The sequence below is a fragment of the Pezoporus wallicus genome, unplaced genomic scaffold, assembly GCF_028554395.1.
Source record: "Pezoporus wallicus isolate ANWC-B61680 ecotype Strahan unplaced genomic scaffold, APGP_CSIRO_Pwel_v1 contig_9238, whole genome shotgun sequence".
NCBI classification, from domain to species: Eukaryota; Metazoa; Chordata; class Aves; order Psittaciformes; family Psittacidae; genus Pezoporus; species Pezoporus wallicus.
The window spans coordinates 2,286,095-2,298,997 of NW_026636792.1; the positions used below are offsets into that span (position 1 = coordinate 2,286,095).

Genomic DNA, 12,903 nt, shown 5'->3' on the forward strand with positions numbered 1-12,903 from the left:
AGTCTTAAAACTTATCAGCTTTATCAGCGGCTGAAGGATATCTGTGATGCTTTGTTGTGGATATGTGCGCAGTAGGACTTGTTCTCTCGGAGCTCCTGTCGTTGGTTCCAATGAAGCCCATGCACAGACAGTGGAGAACAGCCCTCATGGATGTGGCACCAGAAGTACATGGATTCCCTCACCTGCCTCGATTGCTGATGTAGCCCCTCCTCAGGCTAGTCATTTCAGCCTGTTGTGCCTCCAAATTTTAGACTGCAAGCTTTCCCATTGTTTCAGCTATGTGTTTTGTAGGACCTACTGCAGACATGGGGCATCCTCTCCCCACCCTTGTTTCCATTTCAAGCAGTAGTTAGCAGCTGCTGCTGCAGCCAGGTTTTGGGTCAATGCTCTGGAGCAGGGACAACAGGCACTTTTTTCCAGAGTCTGCTTACCTTAACAGTTGGAGCCTCATTCACTGTAGAGAGATTGCTCCTGCTCAAGTCCACATTTGTCCCATTGGCTTTTCTTGTTAAACAGAAGTAAACCTGGAAGAGGAAGGCAAGGAGGAAAGGCCAGGAATCAAATGAAAAGGCTGCCTGCCACACAGAGCATCTCTAGAGGCATTCTTGGTGGTATAAATGTCTTTCCTTCATCTTTCTGTCTCATTACTGACAGTGGCAAATGCAAAAGCTGCCAAGCTAGAGTTTCAGTATGGCCAAGTTAAGAAACCTTATTAAACAGACAGGTAGTGATTTCTATAATCTGAAGTCCCAGACAGTAAATGCACTGGGATAGAGCACTGTGCCACTGAATGCAGTGCTAATGCCTGACAGCAGCAACTAGATCTAGTTTTCTGTGGACAACGGCTCCTTGGGTGCTTTTTGCTGGATGGTGGATGCTACCAGGACAAGGTAGCATCTCCTTTAGAGAAAAAGGATCCTATAAACCCTGCTGGAGATACGGCATCTCCCAGGTTTTTGTATTTTCCAACTTAAAATTGCTTTCAATACCTGAGGACGGTCAAGTCACGCTTAGAAGTTTTTCTTAGCCTGACAAGATTCCTGAAGATGTATGATTGCAGTAGACCAATAAGGGGGAAAATCTGTATCTTAGAAGCAGAAGTGACACCTTGCTGCAACTTGCAGGAGAAATGATGAATGTCTCTTTCTGTTTATTGCTCAGCTCCGTGGCTAAATCTGCTAAACCAAAACCAGATTTTACCCTCAGATCTCCTAGTTTTCAAATTTATGTTCATCCGGCATTGCCTTGATCTTCAAAGCAGGAAGCTGTATCAAAGGAAACAGAAGGTTTGACACCAATTACTGCGGCTGGATGCCATCTACTGAATAAAGATGGAGTGTTTAATATTTACACTGAAAGTGAAGAAGATAAAACACAAGAGGTACATCTAAGTCTACAGATAAGCCTTTCTGCATATAGTGGGCAGAGATAAAGCCAAGCAAAAAATTTGAAATTACCATTGAAAACATCCCAAACACCTTCAGAAATGTTGGGTGGTAAACAAAGAAATGACAGCAAAAACACTGAAAGAGCCTTCTAGGAAAGGAAACCAAGGTTCCCAGCTTCTGAGGGGCATTACCTGATCTCTGGGGGATGGTCTGTTGAAACAAACATCAATGCAGAAGTAGTTATCTAAATTTGTCCCCATTTCACCATAACGCACTTGACTTAGATTTTATTCTCTCAAGTCTGAAACCATCAGTTCAAGCGCTTTTCCCTGCATCCTACTCTGCTTCTCTTCATCCCTTGGTTCTTCTTACGTTTTTGCGAACCCCAAGTCTTTCCCATAGCTGCTTTGGTTCTTTCACCTGAGAAGTCTCTCAAAAAAGGCAAAAGCCCCATGGCACAAGTTGTTGTGGGGATGTTTGTATTTCAGCAGTGAATTCATAGGAGAAGAAGGGAGTGACAAGGAGGGGAAAGGCTCCCTAGCACTGTGAGGGTGCACACCACAGCTAACAACAAACATTCTTTTATGCAATCTGTTTATAAAGGAAAAGGAATCTTCCTAGCATCTTTCCTGGCAACAATTTAGTAACTGAAAGTGAGGCTATTCTAGAATTCCCGGTACTAGAGTGCTGCATAGCAGGCCATTTACACCATTCAGTTCTTCCATTTAATCCACTTTAGACAATGAAACCAGAGTGTTTAATGGAGATAATTTTTGTTTCTAGTCAAATCTCAATCTTCAGATTAAATTACTGCATCTGCAGAGTCACGTACGTATCAAAGTTATATAGTGTGTTTTAGTGAGTTAAAAGGTAAATGATACTATTACATTGACTTTGAAGAAGATATTTTCCTAACAGCAAGTGGATTTTAAAGCACTTGTTAAAATCAAAATTTCAAAATTGAAACCCTTTGGATTTTTTTAAGATACATGGGCTTTTCTTCTAAAGCCATAGCTTTAAGCTTGGCATATGAGTTAAATTCAAGTAAAGCTTCCAGCCTTTTCAGACCATTTCTGCTTTTCAGCTTTGGAGGAAAGGCAAGGCTCTTCTTGAGAAGACCACAGTGTTTCTGAACTGTATTGGATGTTTCTCCTACTGCAGCAAGGCTTGCTCCATTGTAGTGTTTATATTCAGATATTTCCTGGCTGTTAGAATGCCTGCTGTACTGGGCTCGGCTGAAAAGAAACCCTGCAAGAATTTGTTTCTCCAGTGCCCAAGTGGTAACTGTGGATATTCTGGTATTGTGAGGCTGGCTGAGTAAGGTCACTTTGAGGAAACTTAGAATCTAGTTATATTGGCAAGGAAAGAGTGCGACAGATTTGCAATTCACAATGCAGAACTCTTGTCATATGTTTTTTAATTCATTGCTTAATATTGTGTATCTAGTCATCAGGCACATACGTTGCAATTGATTTCATGCTGCTTTTCTATCAAGCAGGAGAAAAGCGAGCATAAGGGACCTGCTTACACTGAAATATATACATAAAACATTAGTCACATATACGTGTATTTTGAAATCCTTGCTGTATTTTGGCAGTAACCTAAGAAACTAGATATAATCCCACCCAATCAACAAACCAGAGAAAGAATTCACTAGTAGAAAAAGACAACCCTCAAATTGTCTGTCAGCTCTAAAGCCTCCTCAAAATGACTTTAAAAGAAGATGTAATCAGAGAAAACCGGAACGTACAGTATTAATGTCTGCAGGTATGGAAGGACAGATGTATATACACTTGTCTAGCACTTCATGTTTCACAGCTCTGTGTAGAGTTGGTGGCCCAGGATCTGATCAGATTTATGTGGGTTTAGAGAGGCTGCTCACAGCAGACCCTTCTCTTCTCATTGCACTCTTTAGCCCAAGAGCTAGTTTCTGATAATGCATGAACTCTCCAGTGGTTGAACCTGCCCTGCCTTGACTGTCTCAAGCGTTGTGCAGTTTGGTTTGCCTGGATGAGTTTGCTCAGATTGCAATGAGGAGCTAGGAGAGCCAGTCAGTCGCATGCAGAGTAGCTCAAAATGATTTAGAAAGGTTGGTAAAGTTTTCACGTATTTCACAACCATCAAATTTCAAGTTAGAAATGAGTCTTTAAAAAGAGTGTCCACTTATATGTGGTAGAACTGCACACACAACTCTGTAATAAGCCATAGGCACCCAAAATTACAGGCATACCAGTGCATTAAATGGAAGACATTGCTCTGATCAAATCTTGAATTCACTATTGCATTCCTTCTTGCTTAGATTTCAGAGTCGGTTGTCCAGATGGGCTTTGTTGGGCACCTAATTAATAGCTAATCAAAAGCTCCTGCTGTGAACTGCTTCAAGCCCTCCTGGCATGCTTGGCTGCTTGGTATGCTTTCCTTGACTGCACAGAGATGAAGGCACATGAGTTGAAGTAGATGTTTTATCTCCTTTATGTATTTGACACAACTAAAGCACTTTCCAAAATAAAATCACCTCAGGATACATTAGTGATCTGACTTCTGCGTACTACGAGCAAAACTAGTCTTGAAACGTGTAAGTGGAAATAGAGCCATCTGTTAATGGCAATGACAGACAGCATAATACATTCTGAGATGAACTCACTGTTTTCTCTTTCCTTTCCAGATTTTGGCAATCATTTCCATCATGTTTATTGTACTATCTACAATTGCCTTGTCCCTTAACACACTTCCTGAACTACAAGGCATGGATGAATTTGGGCAGACCACAGATAATCCCCAACTTGCCCACGTGGAAGCAGTGTGCATTGCATGGTTTACAATGGAATACCTCTTGCGGTTCCTATCGTCGCCTAAGAAATGGAAGTTTTTCAAAGGCCCGCTGAATGCAATTGATTTGCTAGCTATCTTACCGTACTATGTCACTATCTTCCTCACAGAATCCAATAAAAGTGTACTTCAGTTCCAAAATGTACGACGAGTAGTCCAAATATTTCGGATTATGAGGATACTCCGGATTCTAAAGCTTGCTCGGCACTCAACAGGTTTACAGTCCTTGGGGTTTACCCTGAGGAGGAGTTACAATGAGCTTGGATTACTCATCCTGTTTTTGGCCATGGGCATTATGATCTTTTCCAGTTTAGTGTTCTTTGCAGAAAAGGATGAGGATGATACAAAATTCAAGAGCATCCCAGCTTCTTTCTGGTGGGCAACAATCACCATGACAACAGTAGGCTATGGAGACATCTACCCCAAAACACTTTTAGGTAAAATAGTAGGAGGACTGTGTTGCATTGCTGGAGTGCTGGTGATCGCTCTTCCCATCCCAATTATTGTCAATAACTTCTCTGAGTTCTACAAAGAGCAGAAGAGGCAGGAGAAAGCCATTAAGCGCAGGGAAGCTCTTGAAAGAGCAAAAAGGAACGGCAGTATTGTTTCCATGAACATGAAGGATGCATTTGCCCGTAGTATAGAACTCATGGACATCGTGGTCGAAAAGAATGGAGAAAGCATAGCCAAAAAGGATAAAGTTCAGGACAATCATTTATCTCCCAGCAAATGGAAATGGACCAAGAGAACACTCTCTGAAACTAGCTCTAGTAAATCTTTTGAAACTAAGGAACAAGGGTCTCCAGAAAAAGCCAGGTCATCTTCAAGTCCCCAGCATCTGAATGTCCAACAGCTAGAGGACATGTATAACAAAATGGCAAAGACGCAGTCCCAGCCAAACCTTAATACAAAGGACTCGAGTCAACCTGGAAAGCAAAAGGAAGAGCTAGAAATGGAAACCCTTCCTGGCCCTATGGTGCCCTTGCTGACGACTCGCACTGATGGGATCATTGACATGAGGAGCATGTCCAGCATCGACAGCTTCATAAGCTGTGCAGCAGAGTTCCCTGACTCCGGACGGTTTTCCCACAGCCCGCTCGCTACCATTCCCTGCAAAGGTGGCATTAACATGATTCAGGAGCAGAGCAGGCCAGAGGGGAGCGGTGCCAGATATGTGGACATGAACCCGAGCTCCGAAGGCAGCCACCGTTCTGCTTTCTTCATAGAGAGTCCCAAAAGCTCGGTAAAGGCCAGTAACCCTTTAAAACTAAGATCTCTGAAAGTCAACTTTATGGAAGAGGACACCAGCACATTAGTACCAGCATCAAATGTACTGAGAATATATTCAGACCCCCTTAAGAGCCGGGGAGCTGCTGCTGCTGGCACAGATACTTCCTTGCTCTCTGACAGGTCTCTCATGAGCCCAGAACCCTCCATCTACACAACCGCGAGTGCGAGAACACCCCCAAAGTCACCAGAGATGCAGTCAGCCATAGCTTTCAACTTCCATGATGCTGGTATACACAAATACATAGATGCTGACACTGATGATGAAGGTCAGCTGCTTTATGATTCAAGTCCACCCAGAAATGTGAGTCCCAAGTACAATGTTACAAACAGTGGCTATCTAAAGCAAAAAGACAATGTTTATAGAACAGACAAGAACCATCTAGAAGCTGCTGCTTTACCCACCTCCCCTAAGCTGATAGGGCAAAACTGCATTTACTCTATGGAAGGTATCACTGGAAGAACCCAGGGCAATCAGGAGACTGTCAGACTAGAAAATCACATTTCCCCAGAAGTCCATGTGTTACCAGGCAGTGGAGGACATGCTAACACACATGATCAAAGCATCTGAGATGGGCTCCAAAAGAACTAACTGAAAGTTTAAAGGAATGTCTTTAAAGTCAACACAAAAAAAAAAGAGCTTCTGCATGGCATGAACTTGGCTGAAACAAGCTACCTGTTTCTAAAAGTCTGGGGGAGGTCCAGTGTGGGTTTGTGAAAATGTCCTTCTCTGAAACAACTCTAAAGACGTTGCCCACATCAGTCAAAAGTAAGGATTGCAAATCATGATCACACATTGATCTCCTTTCATGTTGTCCAGTGAAGCCAATGTGACCAAATATCCATCCATTCCCCTTGAACACTAGAGCTCCTTTTGGAAATATTAATATCTGATTTGCATTAGTTCCATAAAGGATGCCAAGGCAGCCAGATTTGAACTCTGGAATAAATTGCTGGGGTTGGTATAAAGCTATCAAAAACACAATGCTCACTGCTTCAGGGCAGCTGTTCCCCATCTACATCTTTCTCTGATGGATATTATGTCTAAGGGTAACAGGGAACACTTGCAGTATTGGAAAATCTAAGTGAAAACCACTTAAAACAAATAACAGTCTAGAGAAACCAATTATTAAAATGCTCTGTGTGTGTTTAAACAATATGATATCCTGTAGGACCTGACGTTTTCTTTTGAAGTATCAGCAGGGTGAGTTGCACCACTTGTACCTAATTCCAAACATCCCCTAGAACATAGTGAAACTTGCACTTACCCTCTGCTAGAGATCGATACCTGCCCCAGGGCCAGCGCGTGGCCCGCGGGGGGACCCACAGCCCACGCTGGGAAGGTGTAAAGGAGCCATGCAGAAGCAGGACTCTCCGGAGGCATCGCAGCCAGACTCCCTTCCCGGTGCCGGGGAGCATGGGGCTGGAAGGAGAGCTCCGCTCTCGCCTTGCCCTTCCGTGGTGGGGAGATGCTCGCTGCCCTGCCCCACGGGGACGTGTCGGGGGTACTGGGGTGGCTCCCAGGCCTCCCCTTCCCACCGGCACGCTGACTCCAGGTCAGCCAAAGTCTCGCCCTTGGCGTAGGAGAGGAACCGGTCGGTTTGAAGCTTTTTGCGCCCGAGCGGCGCAGTGAAAGATATGCAAGTGTAACATAAATATGCAAATAGAGGGATTCGTTAGCGACCCGCCCCGGGCCTGGCTGTGCTCTCTCTCGTGAGGATGTCGGGCAGGAGAGGCTCCTGTGAAGCTGTAGCACGAAGCAGCTGCGAGAGACAGGAGACTCAGGCCTGATGTTTTAATAACATCCAGTCATTTTTAAATGAAACAAGAAAAGAAAAAAAAAAAAGAAAAAGAAAAAAAAAAGGGATCTGACCATTTTAAATGAACAGAACTAGCAGCCACCAGCCTAGGTTTTTAAAATCTTATTGTTTCAATAAAGTTATGTCAAATTGTGTAGGAAATAATTTGTCTTTGGTTTTTAATCTCGGGAGGGGGGGAAAAGCACTTTATGTTGACTTTCTGTTGTTGTTGTTGCGATGCTGGAGTAGGATAGCAGAGTGTAACAATCAAGCACTTTAACCAAGCACTACTTTAATTTGTGCCTCCTGTTGTGACCGTGATTTGTTACACGCCTGTAGCAAGTCACAACCTGTCCTGTGATAACTGTGATGGTAATCCTTTATGTTGTTCTCTGTTTCTACTGTAAAAACTCAATTGTAAATAACTCTGTCAATGAGCGTTTCCTGACCTATCTCTGAGTACCTGCCGGGGCATGTAACGATCTGCACGCAGCAGGTCCAGGGACATGCTAAGACACGGGACGTGGGAGCAGAGGCGCACAGGCGGGAGGAAGACCCCAAGCCGCTCGAGCCCGCAGCATTTTGTTCCTACCTATTGTAAAAACAAAAGCCGTTGGTTAGTCCTGAATGTAAACGTCTGTCCGTCCTAGCTGTAGAGTACTTCTGTCTGTAATCCGTAATAGTGAATGCAGCATGTACGGACAAAAGCAATAAGCACATATATGTTTTAGGAACTATTATGGGTTACAGTGATAGCTTTGTTAGGTCTCTCCTTGGCACAAAACTGTACACACGTTGGCGTTAACTCTGCTCTGCTCAGCCGACCCCATCCCCGGGTGGTGGGACACAGCCCGAGGTACCCGCTCAGATGTCACCCTTGTGTCGCAGCAAGGCGAGACCCTGGGGAAGGCACAGTAAGACCTGAGCCACCACCTCAGGAATTAGCCTGCTAGCAGAGAAAGAGACCTCGTGCCATGCCAAGAGTGACACGGGAGGCACTCAAAGTGAGTCCAAGGCACCTATGTGTGCAAGTGATACTCTCCAGAGTATTTACACAGGGCCAATTCCTGAGGTTCATTAACTTTTACTCTGCCTTCCCTCAGCCAACACCACCGTTCCTCTGAGTGGGCTCTTTGCCTGGTGAAGGACTTTAGGATTTGGCCATAGTATATACAAGTGTACTTAGAGGAACCTGTGTATTGCTGAGATATTAGTTAAGATCGAGTCGTCACGAAAAAAGTCAAGTGACTTTCCAGCAGATAAGCTTTAAATACTGATTTATTCTGTGGCTTTCCGAGGCCATAGAGCAGCAATGAGAAATCTTAAAGAGAACAGTCTTAACATAATCTCTATGTTTCAGTGATCATTCATGTCTGCCATCAGCACAAATGTAAAAAGAGGAAAAATCAGGGAAAAATTTTTTGATAAAGTAAGTAATAGTGAATTCCAAGTTAAATATTTTTAGAGCTGATGCTTTCACATGGGAAAAAAAAGTCATATTTTACATTTCACAGAAGTGAACGTATTTAAATATAGCCATATAGTGTAGTATCTACCACACTCTCATCCAAATTAGTGTATTTGGTTATAGATGGCACTGACAAAAATGTATAGATCAACAATTCTATCATTTTATAACTGATAATCAACTGGTGCAACTCTCCTTGTAACCAAAGGCCCTCTGTCTGCCTTGTGTGATCACTCATGACACACACCTTATATCATCTATTTAGTCCTACCTTTAAAGTAGCATTTTATTGAGTCACTTTTGAAAGCCAGATTCAAAAGTATCATTAAAAATCTACCTTTTAAGTCTGAATAGCCAAAGTCCTATAGATTTCTTATAGAAAGCAAATAATTTAAAATTAAGCATATAATATGCTTGAAGAGCATTTCTTTCTTATCTGTGTATGAAGATGTAGCTCTCATTTTGTGCCCAGTTAAAAAGGAAGTATGTTTAATTTATTTTAATGAAATAAAGTCTGAATATGAAGTATGTATCTATATATGTGTGTGTGTGCATAATACACATATATATAATGTAAGCACTGGGAAATCTACTCTGACATAAAGCTATGATAGACTAAATCTGTACTCATTACAAAAGGAAAGGCAGTGCTTTGAAAACATAACGCTCACCAAATCCTATAGACACTAGAAAGACGATTTCATTTTATAGTTTGTTTGACACATTTCCCAAAGCTCATAACAGTTGGGGAAAATATGCAATATCTCTTGCATTGAGCTAAAGCGTGCAGTTTAATCACTGATATTTGGCATTCAGGTCTGCGAATTTACTGTGCATCATGTATCAAGCAAGCTGACAGAGTTTCACCAGCTGCTGCAGAAGACATCATATCTGAAAGGACTATGTATGTGTGATGTCTGCGCTTGCTTGTACCTTACGCCATCAACATAGTTTTTAATACATATATATAAATATATATATAAATATACATATGCAGAAGGAATGGGTGCAGTTTTCTTAAACAGGAGGCAAAGATCCTTTGAGTTTTAGCCTTGAACATGGGAAAACAGCAGTCACATTGCAGTAGATTTCTCAGTGCCTTTTCTTAGAACCTTCACCTAAGCACACTTACAGAACAACAAAAACAAAACAAAAGAGTCTCCTGTGAAATCCATGTTTTTCTAAGAGGTTTGGAAGTCAATAAAGGTAGAAGAAGGAAAAAAAAAAATAAAGGAGGAAAAGAAAACCCGCGGAACGCACATTCCCTTCCTGAACATGCCGTGTGTCAAATGCCGGGGAATATCTGTCTGTGCAAGTCACGCAGAAACACATCCGAGGCGGTCGGTTTCTTTGGCAACTATGGCTGTGATAAACTGTAGCCTTTTCTTCCCTTGCAGCTAATAAGATACACATTTCTAAGGAAAACATATTCTCTTCTGTAAAATTGTAATGTATTGTTAATATTTGTACCTATTGTATATTTATGTCTTGACAGAATTATGACTGGTACAGTTTATAGTAAATAACAAGGGTATTTAAATCTCATCACAAAGACAAGGTTTCTAAAGCCAAGTTCTCTCTCTCTGTCGGTAAGCTCCACATAAGATGATCTCCAACAGTTTTTAACGCCTCATTTTAAAGTGAATAGTAGAATTACTGAATAAAGTAGCCAAGCAATGGAGACCGTGTGGCACCGATGCCCTCCTGTGCAGCTCAGTCAGGAGCGAGATGGGGAGGTGGGCTTCCCCGGTGACTCCAAATTAACTCCAACTTCTTCATGTTTGGTCAGTCACTTCTGCTTACGGTAATGAGACCGAACAAGTGTTACCTTAGGTTGCTTTAGGATCACTCACTTGGGGAGAATATGGCTTTAAATAGTTCTTGAATTAAGTACAGATGTTCTAGTTACTTCTGTACCTCCTGTTTGCCATTGTGTTGGCTTTATAAGTATCTGATGTATGGAAAAGTCATGTGACTTTCATGCATTCCAGAGTAGTCTATTTTTCTGTTCAGATTAAAAAAAAAAAAAATTATATATATATAAAAATATAAATATATATCTGTATTTTTAGCAAATTTATAATAGGGCAATCAAGTCAGATTTCTTCTTTTTGTATTACAGAATAATATATTAGATGCTTTCTTGGTGTCCATTTACATAGCTGATCCCCTAACCTTTCTGTTGTCGCTATTTCTTTTGTCCTGAAAAACACCTGCAACATTCCTCCTGGAAGTGCGTCTGCGAAAGGTCACTGAGCTGTCTGATGTTGTCGTGTTCTCGTGTTTTCCTGTTTGTGGCACTTCGAAATAACCAGGGACTGGCTATGGAAACTAGGATGTTCCTTCTGAGAAACAGAGGGGGCCAGACTCTGCCCTCAGCTATGGCAGCATAAATGCCAGTGAATGAATGCCCCTGGCTTCAGTGCTAGCCACAGCCTGGACTTCAGTGTTTTTCCAGATTTATGTCGATTAAGCGGAGAGCATAAAGAAGAGACGGGGTTTGAATCTGACTGTCTCAATAATTGTGATGCAGTTGGGATAAGCATCAAAATTCAGGCTCTTATTGTAAGGCAGTGACCTGATGATGCTCAGGCAAAGCTCCCACCTTCGGGGGAGTTTTCCTGAGTTAAAACAGACAGGTCAAGACTTTCATTTTGCACTGGGCTTTGGAATTTCTATTTTCAGTCCCAGACAACATCAGGAAACAAGAAAACAAAATTATGGGGGAATGAAAAACCTGGATGTAAACGTTCAGAAAGGGACTGGATTTGGATTTGGTTGTGGTAAAGTCTGTCCATGTATCTGCTTACTGAACGATCTTTCTTGCTCCTTTATAGCTGTACCATCACATACATTGAATAAAAAGCCCATGAGATAAATGCTCCTCCTGAAGCTATCTCATGGCCTGTTGAAGTTCAGCATGACAAAGAGCTTCAGACCAGCTCTGCACAAACATTTCCTTTTGAATCCACTTAACAATCTGGTCATTGACCATGGGTTTTTTTCCAAAGATGGAGTTTTGGTCCTATCTCCTTTTGTTTGTTTCTGTGATTTTCTTACATGCACACCACACCAGCCAATAAACCCAAACCCGAATTAATTTGGGAAAACGTGCTTCAGAAGGCACAGATGCCACCTGAATGAACAGAACAACCAGCAAAGTTTTGCATTTGATTATGTATCAGCAAGACCCATTCACACATGGAGGTATTAAAGCCGGCCGGGCTTTTTCTTTCTCTAAAGGCAGTTAACGCAGTAGCCCACCATATCTACCATCAACGGTCACATAAATCCCTTCAAAAGGCATTTTCCATATCAGTAAGCATGTTTGAGCTTAGTCAACAAAACCACAGAAAGCTTCTAGTCAGACCAGTCTTAAATTCGCCCCTGCAGGTAGCCCTCCCACAGCACAACAGAAACAACCCAAATACCAACCTTCTAAGAAGACATGGTTATTTTCCAGCATGTGTTTCGCACCCCATGCTGATGAGATTCAGGCTCTTGCACTGACACTTTGTCTTGGCCGGACAAAGGAAACCTTAGGAAAAAATGAAAGTCTGCATTCAGGCCGTGATCCCCTTTGTTGCTGGTGTTACCTAAGCCACAAATAAGTGTCCTTTGACACCAATGGTAGGGTGCCACAAGTGTTCATACCTGTAAATACTACTCAGAATTTTGCTTTGCTTGATTCTGGCTTCATCGCACAAGAAGTTTTCAGTCTAGAGGCTTAGAAGAGAAAGCTTCATTTTTCTTTTTAACTAGAAATAATACTATTGGTATTCTGTAGGACGGAACAACGATTAACCTTTGACAGTTTTAAAGGGGTCTTTTCAAGACTGTAGTGACACTACCCTCAAAAACTAATAATCTGGCTGGGCTCAGTACAAAGACCCTCCCAAACTAGAGCCTGGTGGAAACCAGGGAGCCAAATTTGCACAAAATGCCAAATTCTTTGCTGCTGTAAGTAAAAGCCCACTGAGGTCAATGGAGCTGTGCCCCATTTAACCCACTAATGAATTTGGCTCCGTATCTCTAAAAGCTAAGAGAAAACTAAAAGCTCTCTATGACCTCAGGGCTGGAGGTGTCTGTCCACAGCACCTACAAGGAAACCAGTAGGGTGAGGGAACTGGAA

General features: G+C 42.3%; 1 protein-coding gene across 2 annotated transcripts in view; it reads left to right on the plus strand.

The window, feature by feature from the left end:
- KCNB1 (potassium voltage-gated channel subfamily B member 1) overlaps window positions 1-11,650 on the plus strand; it is a 127,911-nt gene extending 116,261 nt beyond the window's left edge. For both annotated transcript variants that reach the window (XM_057401739.1, XM_057401740.1), the window contains exon 3: window positions 4,054-11,650. In XM_057401739.1, coding sequence (XP_057257722.1) covers window positions 4,054-6,075 — 2,022 coding nt within the window. In that variant the 3' untranslated portion in view covers window positions 6,076-11,650. The remainder of the gene's footprint in view (window positions 1-4,053) is intronic.
- Window positions 11,651-12,903: the final 1,253 nt, after the last annotated feature.